This window comes from Ammospiza caudacuta, chromosome 1, assembly GCF_027887145.1.
Source record: "Ammospiza caudacuta isolate bAmmCau1 chromosome 1, bAmmCau1.pri, whole genome shotgun sequence".
NCBI classification, from domain to species: domain Eukaryota; kingdom Metazoa; phylum Chordata; class Aves; order Passeriformes; family Passerellidae; genus Ammospiza; species Ammospiza caudacuta.
Window position 1 is genome coordinate 41199437 of NC_080593.1, and position 15350 is coordinate 41214786.

Genomic DNA, 15350 nt, shown 5'->3' on the forward strand with positions numbered 1-15350 from the left:
AGATTTATCCTGTCTGCTCCTACGGACATCTTGTGTTACAGGACTAGCTATGGCCAGCCTCAGGGTTGGCTTGAAAGGTGGAATATGCTGTGCCTGTCCCAGAGTTTTTGTTTCCTATAACGACATGGAAAAATTGAAAAGTTTGCATGACCCCCACCAGCCTGGCCTCCTAGGAAATCCATTTTTTGATGCAGCAACTCCTGGTCACAGCTGTTGCTCAGGCAGCTGCTTCTCTTGGCATGTTGCCTGCCAGCAGTGGGGTGGGTGATACCTGGCACCTCTGCCTTGAGCTAGTCCTTAGCTGAATGTCACTTGTCCCCTAACCCTAGCTGTCCACTTCTCTTCCCTGCACCCTAGCTTCCCACAGGCAGGAGGAGAAATGGCTCAAATTCTTTGTGTGCTTTGAGACAGCAGATTCTCCTCTGTTTGGGGTTGGCTGTGGTTGAGGTTCATGCATCTTACAAGGGGTATCACTCACAGCTGAATGGTTTCCTTCAGGAACTATCTCCATTTTAACAGCAGTTATCAAATAACTTCCTGGAAATGAGCGGGCTGAGATTTGTCTGCAGTGTAAGTGCTGATCGACCGCCTGCCTGAAAGCTCTTAAAGTGATCTGCTTTGATGTACATACATTAAGGGCTTATTTTGCAGTGCTTGCATCTTTCATGTGTCTGCTGAGTAGTCTGAAAATGTGGGGTGCAATGGGATGGGGCTCTCCAGAGAGATTTTCGACATAGCTCTGTAGCCAGGACTGAACAGGGAGATTGTTTCTTTGTGCAGAGCTCTTCCCTTAGTTCTGCCTTTTGTGTGACATGGTGTCAGTTACTGCTGTTGGTAAGTGAAGAGTTTTTAACTGACTTTTGTAATTTTAATAGTGTATGTGAGATGACTTCAACAGTTTCACTGATATATACAAGATAAAGTGGAATTGGTTATGTTTCTAAGAAGATATTTCCACCCCCAACTGAATGTTTTCTTGGAATGTAAGAGTGGCTGGGCTGGGCCAGATAGGAATTTGTTTCAGCAGCTGGGGAGCTCCCTGATGTTAAAACACAGACAACATGTGATGATGCTACTCTGGTATCCTCTCACAGTTTCTGGTGGTATGTGACTTCCAGGACACAAATGTGTCTTTGCTTTTAATTTCGTAGCAGATTTTCCCTCCTAGAGGCTGTCCAATAACATTTTGTAGTGATGTCTCTGTTGGGGCATCAGTGTGGGCTGTGGCAGTATTTCCCCAATGTAGCTCTCTATTCTGGGACCTGCAGATTTTAAACTTTATAATTTTCTGGACAGTCCTTATATATCATGAGAAACTGTAACAAAGACAACTAGTCACTATTTCACTGCATGGGTTCTTCATTATTGTGGTGAAGTCCTAGTTTGTGCAGTTGCTCCTGAAGCTCTTTCAAAATCTGACCACCTGGTTTTCCAGGAAAATTATTACATAAAAAAGAAATAAAAGCATAATTGAATATAAACATTTACAATGATTTTTAAAAGCACTTGAACAATATTGTTAGTGGTTACTGTACATTTAGATAACACTTCAGGAAGAGTGCCTGGAAACCTTTTGAACAGCAATTTCAATTCAGATGCTCCACAGACACATTCTTTGAGGTAGCCAGCTCAGATTCATGATATCTATTTCCTTGGATAGAGTGATACAGTAGGTTATCATTAATGATACAGCCATTGTTTTGAAGGGTTGAGGCATTGACGTGGACACAATTCAGTCATCCTTTTATTACCAGAATTTTTGATTCAATATCTTTGAAAGAGTACTTCCGTGAACTGTACTCAAGAGAAAATAAAATAGTGCTCACACTTTCTCACAAAAAGGAGACCATACCTGTTATTTCTTTACATTAATGATATCGGTAATTTGTAGAACACAGGTGTGCAGGCTTGTGAATTTCGTAATAATTTCTATTTAAATATAAGAGAACAAGGGGTAAACTCTTGTGATGTATTTTATCCTTATTTTTGTGAACATCCCCATTGAATACATTTTTTTTTTTTACTTCTGGGTGAATCAAATTACAATTACAATTAAAGGGAAAACAAGCAGAAAGCCAAACAACTCTGGAGATGAGCTATAGCTTAATGCCACACTTCACACATGAGAGAAAGAAATATGACTGCATTTGTAGGAACAAAATACCCTCCTGATTTCATGCAGCACACAAACTAACATTCTTCATCAGAACTGATGTTCTGATTACTGTAGAATAATTACTTGAAATATTTAGTAAAACAGTGTCCAAATTAATTCCAATTACTTTCTTGTGGTAACACTCAGGGTTTATAGCAGTGGATTAAATCGCCGACATATGGCTAATTGCCTATAACAGTGTTTGTTATTGTGGTGCCTCTTACCACTCTGATGTCTGTTTTTGCAAACCTGAAGGTGTGCACATAACTTTGAATGTGGGGAGAAAGCATTTCCTGACCAAAACAGAATTCTGTGAGTAAAATCTCTAGTGCAATGAAATGTTTGCAGGATCGCAGTACGCAGCAAATAACTCTGTGAAATCTGTAATAAACGCTGTGGAACCACAAATGCCTGTCTCTGCTGGCAAGAAATGTAAACTTCTTGCTCTCACATGACTTGGATGGAACAACATATCAATTCATTAGGAGTGGCTGGACTGAAATGGAGGCTGGGTGTCAGTTTTTATTGGCGGAAGTTTAGGTAGGAGTTGTGTTTTATTTGAGGTTGTTGTGGGTTAGCCACTGATTTTTGTTGGATTCTCTTCCCATATATCTGTCAGAGGTGCATTACTGTACAAGGTAGGCATGTTTTTGCATGTTTTTCATGTACTTGATATTAAATCTAAGTAAATCAAATAAATGAAGATGCACTGCAAAGGCCAAATTTCCTGCTGGGTAGGTTGACCCACTGAACAGCCATAAATTACTGAACTGAATTTTTCTTTGCCTTCTAAAGACGTGCTCTAATATCTAAGAGGCCAAAGTCAACTTCAGGTACTACCATGAAGAATTATAAAATTAAGTGGAACATGAGTGAGTATTAAGGCCCCAGTTCTTGAAACACCTGAGGTTAGAAAAGCATGTGATCACATGGTTGACATTAAATTTCTTATATGTTTGGTCAGAGTGGAGCTAGCTATGGCAAAATAGATTCTCAACTACCTACCCATCATAGTGCAGTGAACAGTGGATTGCGCCTGCCTCCAGAGCCCAAAATCCTTCTGGTCTACAGAGTCAGCAAAAAAAAGGGGGAGAGAGGTGAAGGGAAGGAAGACTTGTTTGACTTTTTTGGTTCCTAAAAGATATCTGAATTGGGGCTTGACTTAGTTTACACAAATTATTAATACCCTTAAGTCAGTTTTTCCTCCTTCTCCTGACTAGTTTCAGACTGAAACAAAATGAAGCAAAGCATGCTTTTCCTCCTCAAATGAAAGTCAAATGGAAACAAATGCTTTTGTGTTTTCTTAGGCAAAGGAAAAACAGTGAAATGGGAAGTCTCACTTTCCATCTCTCTTTACTCTGCTTTCATGAGTGATGCAGGGACAGTGCCCTTTATCTTAAGCTGAATGGCTACAGGTCATTTGCAGTATGGAAACTTCAGCGGAGAACTTTGTCTCAAATTTTGCTGGTATCAAAGAGTATGTTTAGTAGGCCATTCCCAGTCTTTCCTGTAGGTGCTACTCCCCTTCATGAGGTATTCAAGTGTTTTCTTGATTCCAGACTGAAATCCAAGGGTCTCTTTTTTACTCTGAGTTATAGTACCATTCCCTCTTTGTCTCCCTCGGTTTTTTTGACTGGTTTTCTCCGGATGTTTACAGACCCATAGGACAAAGAAGAAAGTGTTGTTGAATATGTGGTACAGTGCTCTAGCTGCCCTTAGAATTCTTGGGTTCTTTTCTGTATAGTGGTAGACATGGATTTCATGCTGAGGCAGAGAAGGGAATAGCAGCAAGGTTTTCCACATTCTGGTTTCTGGATTGCAAGTAGAAGTCGCTAACACCAATTTTATATTGCTGTTAATAGAGATTAACCAAATAAGCATTTGTCTGCCATACATTTCAATGGTTTATAATTGATGTTGGTTATTTTCCATGGGTGTTGCTTTGCCATTAGAAGACATAATTTTCTTAAATCTTTCTTAGTAATATGTCCTTTGTGGATGTAGAAACTTTTGTTTCATGGAAAAGCCCTCCAAATGAAAGCCCAATATAACAGAGTATCAGTAATACAATTTAAAAAAATGTAGGAAAGGGCATTTTAAGGGAAGTTCTCTTCAGCAAAGACCAAAATGTATCAGTGATTTGAGAAATAAAATGATTTTACTTATTCTTCTGATGTCTTATACTCATCCATAAATGTCATCTTCTGTGATCTTTTACCTGGATTTTGTGATACTATTAAGTCTGCATTTTTAGTCAACCTCTGGAAGGTAAACACAGATACGTATTTTATGGTTTAGTTGCTTTATATAACAAGTTGTAGCTGCCCAAATTCTCTCTTCACTGTGTTTAGTCTATCAAATTGCACTGCAGTGCCATGCTATCTATGGGAGGGGATATAAATTCAAATGAGTGTTAACATTCATCTTGGCAAGAGCTGGGAGCTGCACACAAACCTCAAAGGTTCTGTTTATCCAAACTAGATAGAGTGTATGCACACATAGACATGGATGCACACATGAGCACAGCTGTTGGTCCCTGTGTATAAAAAGTGACCATAATTCCTGCATTTTCATTAATCCTGAAGAAATGTGGTCCATCTATATTTAACCTAAACAAACTTAAAATAATTTACAAAAAGAAGCCTCTTTACTAGTGTCCTAAATTCCTTCCTATGATTGGTATTTACGTTGGCAGTGCATGGAACAGAGATGGACAGGTTGTGGCAAGTGCTCTTGGGGAACTCTAAAGGTGTTTGAGCTAGTGGCATAAGGGATCTCTCCAGGATATCAGATGAACATTTTTCAAGAGCTCTAGACTTCTTCCTAGGATATGTGTTATATATGCATGCAGAAATCACTATGTACTTTACTAAAATATAGTAACTTGTACCTCTGATTTTTGTTTTCTCCATAGGTATGGGAAAATTGTATCCACAAAGGCAATTCTTGACAAAAACACAAATCAGTGCAAAGGTACGTGCAAAGTGTCCACCCTGTGAGTTCATTATCAGTTTGAATGATTGACTGGTGGCTTGACTGCCAAAGCTCTGGCTCCAACTGTGCAATCAACATAATGCGCAGTATATTACAAACATATTTAATAATGCCAAAGCTTTGACTTGTGCTTCCAGTAACATTGCTCATTAATTTTTTTCATTAACAAACAAAATGAAAATCACAAATCAGAACAAGTATCAAATTGCTTCGGCAGAAGAGTAAATTGCCTTCTAACCACATAGTGCTGTCTGATTTGAATGATATCATCAGTGATGCAAATTGATTTCCTATATAAAACTAAGAAACCTTTGGGAAAAGTTTCCCAAGGAAAACCTGGTCTAATTTTTATATTTTTGCGAAGTCTTGGCATATGCTAATAGAAGAAGAAAATATTCTTTATTACATAATTAGATATACAAGTTGCAATACTGAGATATAGAAGTAATTCCTCTTCCAGTTTTATGTTCCTAATTTTTTTGCTAATGTATGAAAATATTTTTAAATGAAATATAGCATGTTGTGTGTGTAGCTATATTTGCTGAGGAAAATATTGACTAACGGTTGTAGCACTATCTCAGGACTAGAATTGTTACTCATTTATGAGTCTGCAGTGTCACTGAGTCTGTGGCAGAGAAACTGTGCCTTAAAATGATTCTGTAGCTTTCCACTAGTGGTATACAGAGTGCTTTTAGAGTAATAGGATCTGCTAGGGTGGGTTCTCCTGAAAAGAAACGCATCCTGGAGAGCATTTTGGTATGTGTTAGTAAAACGAAAAGGCATTGCAGTTTAGGACTGTCTTGTGAGTGGCCGGACATGGCGTGAAGAGAAGCAGCAGAGAAGCATTCTGGGGAGATTATGAGATGGGAGAAAAATTCTGCCACCTGTGCCGAAGATGTTTTTGATATTTGTAGAACTGTGTGACCTTATCTATTGCTTGCCAGAGACAACATTTATTAGCTACTCAGGAGAAAAGCAAGTTGGAAGGCTGCAGTTCTAGACTTAGAAAACTCTACCAACCCAGTTGGTCATGAGCCATTGTCATAAGCTTGCGCTGCTGTGCATTTGCTTTTGCCTGAACGTGTGTTTGATTTCCTTGGGGCACTCTCTTCTGGCAGAATTCTGATACCATCACTCAGTATTTCTTTGAATATCACACCAGGAACAAGACCTCATTGTGTTTGGGGTTTGGTGTTGTTTTTTCTTTTTTTGGGATGACATTATAAGGGAATAGCCTTGTGAGCAGAACTTCCTTTGCTCCCATTGCCAGTGGTAAACAGGGAAAGGAGTGGATCTGTTTGTAATACGCAAAATGTTAAGTGAAAATATTGTAGAGAATATGAATGCTAAAATTTTGAGAAAGAAAAATGTCTGGGTTTAGTGTTTTTTATGTTACAGTTAGCTTTAAGATTATTTTAATAGGATCCACATAACAATGAGTTCGTATTTTCTGTTAGTTTGCTTTCATACTGTTGTATTACACTGTAGGGCAGAGATATCTATTTCTATTTTCTATTTTCAAAGATGGATCTTTATGACATAAGCAGTGCCATTAAAAGATCATAAACATAATTGGATTTATTAACAGTATGCTTTATGGCATAAAAATAATAGATGTTTTACTGCTTTAAATGCTGGGTACAATTTTCTTTCTCTTCAGTAAGGCTGCCAAAAAAAGCCAAAAACCTTCCCAGGAATCAGAAGTGGAAGGGACCTGAAGAGGTCAGGACCTGCCTTGGGGCAGGATCAGCTCTAACTCACTGCTGAGGAGTATTTCTGTTACTTCACTCAAAGGCCTCCAGTGGTGGAGATTCCTCGAGCTCCTCAGGCAATCTGTGATAACGCTCCCTCTCCTCACTATAATGAAGCATTTCCTAATGTCTAACCCAAATCTCTCTTGATGTAATTTAAGTCTATTACTTCTTTTCTTATCCCCAGTGGACACGTAGAACAGTTTATTCCTTTCCTTTTTGCATCAAACATACACATTTGAAGACTGATCTGCATCTGCCTTATCTTTTCCTTAGACTAAACACTAGACCTTTAACTTTTTCCTTTAGGGCAATTTGTTTTAAATTTCTCAATATATTGCTCTTTGCTGGTCTCTCTAATTAGCTCATTCCTTACCTGAAGAACTTGGAGCTGGGCATAGGATTTTAGATGGCCTAAATTTGATCATTTTAAATAGTATAGAGGGGTTTCATTTGTCTTCTCTGTGATCACGTTTCTCCTCTTTATTGATGTATACATATAAATAATTTTATTTGTATTTAAAATATAGATGCATCTCTGAGGCACAGGGTGTTGCATGAGAGAAATGATGCTGGTTTATGCTGTGAGATTCTGTGCAGCCCCTGGTTTTGTTACTCTCTTCCAGTGCTGCTGCCAGCCAGGTGTTCCTTATTGAATACTCTGGTCCGGGCTGTTGATTATTCCCTCCTAGAGCTAGAACTTTTCATTTGTCTGTATTGAATTTTATCCTATTTTTTTCCTGTGGTCTCCTTAATTTACTAAGATTTGAGTATAATCTTAAGCCTCCAGAGTGCTTGCAGCACTTACGTCTTTAGTATCCTCTTCACAGTTAATAAATGGTTTCTCTAATCCACTGGACAAGATAATGTGGAAAAGAGTGAATAATGACAGACCTGGGGAAGACTTTTGAGGAAACCCTCTCAGCACACTAGGTAGTGCAATACTGAGCCATTGAGAACTTATTTTTTAAATTGGATCTGCTAATCAGTTTGACACCTACTTCACAGCATTTTCAGCTAGACCTTTTTTCTCCTATCTGCTGAAATTTGAAGTTTAAACTGTCTCTAAAACAGTGGAGTCTACATCTATTCCCCTAGAAAAACCCAGCAAAAATCAACAGACAACAACAACCACCAAATTCCCCCCCCACCTCACAACCCAATCCGCCTTTCCCCCCAAACCCAAAAAAAATCCCAAATAAAACCCAGTATTCAAACATCAAAAAAGGAGAAAAACCACACTACTTGTCTGCTCCTTCCCAGTCTTTTGGGTCTCGCTCACTTTCTGCCAAGTAAGAGATCATCTTGTTAAATAAGCACATCATCCTGTGATGGGTATCCAATGAAGTAGGATGGATTAAATTCAATGATAAAAATTATCACATGATTAGTGATTTCAGAATTTATTGCAGTGTCATTTGTGTGTTGATGAAGGTATAGAGTAAAGCTGAAAGTAGAAAGATTTAATTTAGCAAAGAAATTATTTCAAACCTCCATGTAACAGCAGATCTGTTAAAACAGGTTACTGTTTAGCAAGAAGTGTTAGCTTTCCTTTTGGAGAAATGAGAAAGACATTCAGTGTTGTACTTTAAGTCATTCTCCATTATTTCTCAGATTTTTTAAAAGAGACCCACAGCATTCCTGTCACGATAAGAAGCAGTGTTATCTAAGGATTTCTCCCTGGTCTGAATTAAGCAGTCAGATCTAAAGTAATCATATAGCAAGGGAGTTTGCTAGGGACACCTTTTGACACATAACCTCTCATTTTCAGATTGCTCTTTGTTGGTGGTTTAGCTGCTAAGTGAGGCAGAGGAGAAGTAACCATCACCCTGTAACAGAACAATATATAACAAATAAGCACAGTCATGACAACATGGCCAGAAATCTCTGAACAAAGCAAAGAACAAATACATATGGAGAATAATGAAAAACAGACACGATTCATTCAGATGTTCAAACACAAAACCCCTAATGAACAAGTTGGAGAATTTTGGCTGCTTTTGCTTTTTCCCTTTCCCTCCCCTCTGTCCCTCTTCCCCATGCACATTTCCCCTTCTGGGCCTACTGTATTTGCTAATTTAAAAAGTGGGGGAAATGAAATAAAAGAAGCCATTGAAGACAAGCATTAATCTGAAATGTGTAGACTCTTCTCTTTCCAGCCCTCTCCCCCCACCCTCTGCAGCCTGGCTTGCCGTTGGTGGACCCACGTGCTCAGAGCTGAGGGAATGAGTAATGGTTGTTTCACAGTACAGTTTCCATACCTCATAGCAATGGAATACAGAACAGTTAATCTGCCAAATACACAAGCCCATTTCTTAGAGTATGAATTACTGTCATCTGCGTCTGCCCTTGCAGACACTGTAATTGCATGCATGCAGATTTGCTTCCTGGTTTAATCAAGGACTTGCATGATTTTGAGTATTTTGCTAGTACCTTAGAAGATGAGCACAGGAGAACGACTCAAAGTCTGAAATTCCACCTGTGGGAATTTTTTTTTTTTTTAAGAAAAAAGCTTAGTAAATTTGTAATTTGTAGGAGACAAAAACTTTGGTGATATATTCTTCATTTCATATCTCTTTTTACAAACCATGAGTGACTTGATATGTTGAATAACAGTGTTTGTCTTAGGAGGGAAATGTGCCTAACATGATGAGGAGAGCTATGGTGACTCTGTTTATAATTTTAGTATTTGATTATGACATTTTCCTGGTTGCTAACTAACCTGGTTAGCAATGGTCTATTTATTTTTAAAATATTAAAAGTGTGGGTGCAGATATGCACTCATTAGGATTGGGGTAGGTTTATGGTAAAAAAAAATGCCATGAGGTCATCTGTGTTAACCCACCATATATCACATACAATTTTATTTCTCCATTTACCTTGCTGTTTTTAGACCAGGACATAAAATTTACCATGACCTATTTTATAACTTGAGAGTTTATTTGTGTAACAAAAATGGAATAACTGGAGGCTTACTATAAGTGCTGGAGATAATTGGAATGGCATGATAAAGTGATGTTTCATATCTCCCAAAAGGAGTCTGTCCTGCCTTGTGTCAGTGTTGCTACACATATGCTTAAGCTCACCAGCATCCCTAAATACTCTAATGCATTGGAGCTTAATGAGCTGGAGGCTTCTGCTCTGGTGTTCTGATAAACAAAGCTTATATTTGTATAGTAGATATACCTTGGTATGTGCGTTAGATAAAATACTTTCAAAGCTTCAAATTTTAAAAGTGTTCTCTGGACATATTCTATAAGGAGTGAAGGTTATTTGTGATTATATGAAATTATGCATTTTTACTTTATATTTTTAAATTCATATTTTTAAGATGGCACAATTTGGTTGTGACTAGGAATGTGAAGCAAGTCTATGTAAAATAATAAGCTGGTGGGAAAGAGCTAAGCTACACAGAAAGCTATTTAGTTAATAAATTTTATTTATTGGGAATAAGCTCGAATTACAATAACTGTGCTGTGTAATTTATGATTCTCAGAATTGCCATTTTGAAAGGGAAAAAAATCCAGACAAGTAGGTCTGTGCCTGATCACAGACTGTAAACTGTTCACACTAGGAGGGCATGCACAGTGTGCTTCAATGGGAAATGGATCTTGTAGAAAGTAAATAATTTGTAAAACAGACTTATTTAATTTTGAAACCCTAGACTTGTGTAGCTAATAAATCAGTCCTATTTTCAATGCCAGAGTAGCAATAGATGTGCTGGTTTTTTGAACATTAATTTTGTCTGTTCCATTTTTCTTTTCTTTTTGATCCACTCCAAAGCATTATGTAATCAGTGGCATAATAGTTCTCAAGTTATGAAAAGTGTAGCAGTATGGAATATTTTAATTCAGCAGGATTTCTGACAGTGAGGAGCTTGTGAAACCTGGGCAGGGCCGAGTGTCTGAGTGTGGGGCACGCGTTCAGTGAGTTCTGTCTGTCCCTCTCACCACTGACCTGCAGCAGCCCCAGCTCATCTGCTCCTTCTGTTCCTGGGCATCCTGAACAGAGTGCACAAACTATGCTGAGTTGTACCACTTTTGGTTAGCAAGCCAGCTGACGAAACCAAATCTCCAGAGATAAAAGGACAAAGTCTTCAACAGTGTCACTGAGTCCCCATTTTCAAACAGTTGAAAGGAAAAAAGCAAACTTGCAGTGCTGTATGTTTTGATAAGATACATTAAATAACATGAGACTAGCTGTTTAAAATTTGAGAATATTTGAAGGTTTTTTTGTCTGTTTTGTCTGGTTTTTTTTTAAACTTCAGGATTTTTTTTTTTACTTTCACTCTTGTGGTTTTTACAAGTAAAGGTTGAGATAATTTTCTTTTGTTTAAATTAAAAAGTGATATTACTATGGAACCACATGAGACTAAGAGCTCAAGTCTTAAGAAAAAAATGCCTAAAGGAGGCATCTGAACACCATGATGGCAGGCATACATCAAAATGAAGTGAAAGGAATTGCCAGTAAAAAAACCACGAGGTTGTTCCCTCACAAATGAAGTCCAAATTCACACCCTAGCTTAGCAAATAAAAGCTTGTTTGATCTCTGGCCTCATGAGCTATAATGCCTTGTAAATCTGACCACTTTAAGAAGTTACCAGGAACTATATGGGGGTGGGAAAGCCGTATATATATATTAAAAATAACTACATAGTTGTCTCCTTTAATTTACAGATTGTGTTCATGGGTGTTTAGGTATCATAACAAAGCTATTTTCCTGGCACCTGTTGGGTTGGCCAGCAGGCATTATTATGTCTTGGCAAATGTGCAAGTGTTTTGCAAAATCTCATTTTAGCTTGGAGGTAGAGATTCTCCTGTCTGTATATTTTTGAATGCTTTTCGCATCTGCTGAAGTGAAATAGGAAAGGATTCAATGAGTTGTGCCCAACAAGTCATCATAGCTGGAGCACACCAGCCCTGGGCAGGGCATCACCATGGTGAGGACTGAGACATCCCCACCCCAATGCCTGCAAAATGCACCTCAGCAAACATTGTTGTCCGCCTCTAGACAGTGCTCTGTCTCTAGCAAGACCTCTAAAAGTTGTTTAGTGAGTTTAAAGCCAGGTCCTCTACAGAGAAAACTCCTTCCTAATTAGTTCCCCAGACACTTTCTTAAATGGCTTCTTTGCAATTAAGGAAAAAATTTCCTGGGTCATTATCTTTTCATAAATGAACTCATGGCCTAGCAAATATTTTATGTAGGGAGACCCAAGATGCTCAAGTATTCTGTGACATATCTAATCTGTGATTATTCTTAATTGACTGCTTCCAAAATCTGCAGGCCGATGTCGCTGACAAATAATTGGTTTAACTTTGTTTCCTTCCAGACAAATAAAAAAGTAAAATTTCCATTTGTACACAGTGATTAATGTTTTGATTCATTGGTCTGTATAAAACTTTGCCAATAGCTTGGCATGCACTTGAAGTGCATTTTGGGACTGGGTAATGCTAGTAGGCTCTTAGTGGTCTCAGCAGACTTGAAAATGTCTATTTCATAGCACAGAAATAAACAGAAGAGATTTTTTTTTATCTGAACAGCGGCTCATAATCAGCTTTGTTGAAAGCTTCCTTACAATGCCTTGGCTTTTTCAAATGTCTTGAAGAATCACTTTGCTTAATTTTTTTTTTTTTTTCTGATGCCATGATATAGCATCCTATACACCAGTAAATCTTTTCAGTCTCTGGTTGCTTGAAGGCAAGTCATCTCTTCCAAAAGTGATGGTTCTCTGTTCGGAAGTTACTTTCTCAAACGTCTCAAGACCTTCAGCACAGCAGCTGCCCTGTAGAAACCTGGGGCAGAGGCAGGAGGAGGCCAGTGCTCAGCTCCTTAGTTTTGCTAGAGCCTACTCTGTTGAGCTCTCCGAGTATACAGCATATGCAAAGCATATGCTGCCTTGATATAGTGACAATTTGCTAATGAACCCAACTGACAGGCTCTTATTGAGCGTGGGTACTCAACAGGAACCATTCTGAATCAGATCTGTGAATTACAACGTGACTTCATTTCTGTGGTTTGCCAGCAGAGAGGTCACTGCTCGCTTCTCCCCTATTACTGCACACCCCCTGCTTTTGTGTCAAAGAGTTGTGTTCACTTACCCAAGTGAATTAAGTAGATGTTCTCTTTCTTGGTAGAGGGTATGAAGCTGTAAAACACTAAGAGGCTGGGCCATCCTTTTTATTTAATCTGTCTTTCCGGGTGTCTGTCAGTCAGGGCTGCCTGTCTGGAGATGGTGCAGGATTGCTTGAGCAGGAGTAGATGGGCAACACTGGAGAAAAATCATAACTGTTGGCAATAAAGATGTAGTTCCCTCAATGCTGATTGAAATGCCCACCCACACCCCTTCTGGGAAAGGCATTAATGATATTGCTCCATCTATTTAGGCTAAGGTAGCCATATACAGGTATGTGAGCACTAAAGCTCTAGGTGCTAATCAACAATACAGAAAACAATGGTACCCCACAAAAAAATAACTAAAACGCAGCCTTGTCCTATGGACTTTGCAGCCCAGGTCTTTGAAAAAGAGCAGGGTTCACAATCAATTTAGGTACTGTAAGTAGTGTTAGGATTTTGAATGCAGTTACATGACATTTCTTTAAATTACTGAATTCTCCATTAAAACAAAAAAAAAAAAACAACCCAAAGCCCAAAAAAACCCTAACCAAACCAATCTTTCAGTTCTCCTGAGAATCATCATACATTTGGATAACATTTAGTGCGTTTTTTCAACCCAGAATGTTTTGAGTAAAGCTAAATTTATAGATGAGAAAAGGAGGTGCTAGAAATGACTCTCCTACTTGATAAAATAGTTTTTGTCTGACTGGGTCTTCCCCAGGGCCAATAATTGGCTGATGTTTTCTTCCATTAGATGGCAGTGGTGTGATACGTGGCTTCTCTGGACCCCCAAACTACAAGTTTTAATAAAAAATTACAAATGGTTAAATTTTTCTTAGTTTGGTTTCTAGTTTCAAAGTCTCCAAGCTGTCAATTTTTTATTCACATAGAAGTTTACAACTTATTGTCCAGTTTAAAGCAAAAGAGGGCTGGGACTTTCAAACAGAACCAAGTTAAATATTTTCAGAAAATGGCCTGTTATGTAAAATGGATAGACACTCAGTTGTCCTGCTACAAGAAATGTGGGATAGATTTAGTTTTGGTCCACCTGCAGTAACTACAGTAATTCAGTAGTTGTTCCTCTATGGTGGAACCAGAGCTTGTACTAGTTTTGGCCAACAAGGTGTTTGGGAGAGAGGTATAGGTATGAGAATAGAGGGTGGAGACAGTAAGGAATGTTTGGAGAGAGGGATGGGAGTCACTGCAGCAAATTGTAGCATCACACATGGGATAGAACGTGGGCAGAGGCAAGAAAGAAGGGATTCAAATGGATTAAACAACAGGCTTGCTTTATTTCGTTATATAGAATGTTCTGTTTTATTCTAAACAAAGGAGAAAAAGGATTGGATATTTTTATATGATCTTTATAAAGATCTTTCAGCCACATTCCTTTGCTGCTTGTGATATTAGTTCTGCTGTTGTTTTTTATTAACTTATTAAATATGGAGCAGTAAACACTATTTATTTTTAAATTAATTGAAATGGAGTTGTTGCCCTTCATGGCTTTTTATTAATTGAATATTTTTGCTAAGCTGTCTGCTTTCAGAGCAAAGGTTGCAGTCAGGAGATGGGGGTCAATGGGACCTCCATTTAAATGCATGTTATCTCTGTGTTAATTGCCTGCATATTTAACCAACCAAGCATGTCATTCTGCAGAACTAAAGGGTTTTGTGGTCAGCCTTTAATCACAAAACAGCAAGAAAAAGTCTGAGTGACCTGGTTTGCCTGAGGTATCTTGGTTGCTCTTGTCAGTCACTTCAGCTCACAGTAAATTGCAGGGTAAATTCCACATGATCAATGGAAGGTATCTTTAGAAAGAGCCCCAAAACTAAGGGGAAAAAAACCCCCAAACATCTGTGCTCAATATTTTAGTGTTTAATTTTTTTGTTCATTTATTGGACATTGTTTTAGTAATTTCATTTTTAAATAGAAACAAGTTTTATTGCTATTACAGACAGTTATTAGAGAAGAAAGTCATGGAACAGACAGTAAATATGCTTCGAGTTTTGGAGACACATACATATTTATCAAGTTGGGAGAATTTGAGTTCTTACATCAGAAAGAATTGCACAATTCTGCCTGCCATGCTCTGTTATCTTGGGTTTTTACTGCAGAAGTGGTAAAATTGTTACATTTAAAGGGAGGGGGGTGTATGCTGTGTAAAAAATTCTTCTGAGACTGCTGGGATTAACAAACTTCTGCTGTGTTTTCACCAGTGTCTAGTAATGAGATTGAGGTTTTGGAACTTAAAAGTGTTTGAGATTGCTACCACTATCAAATTTGCTTGAATGGGGTCAGTCAGTTCAAAAATTATGGGAAAGGAGGGTCTGACAGGG

At 38.2% G+C, this 15350-nt stretch overlaps 1 protein-coding gene across 1 annotated transcript in view; it reads left to right on the forward strand.

The window, feature by feature from the left end:
* RBMS3 (RNA binding motif single stranded interacting protein 3) overlaps positions 1-15350 on the forward strand; it is a 443341-nt gene that overhangs the window by 116853 nt on the left and 311138 nt on the right. Inside the window, exon 3 of the mRNA XM_058819606.1 lies at positions 5070-5128. Coding sequence (XP_058675589.1) covers positions 5070-5128 — 59 coding nt within the window. The remainder of the gene's footprint in view (positions 1-5069; positions 5129-15350) is intronic.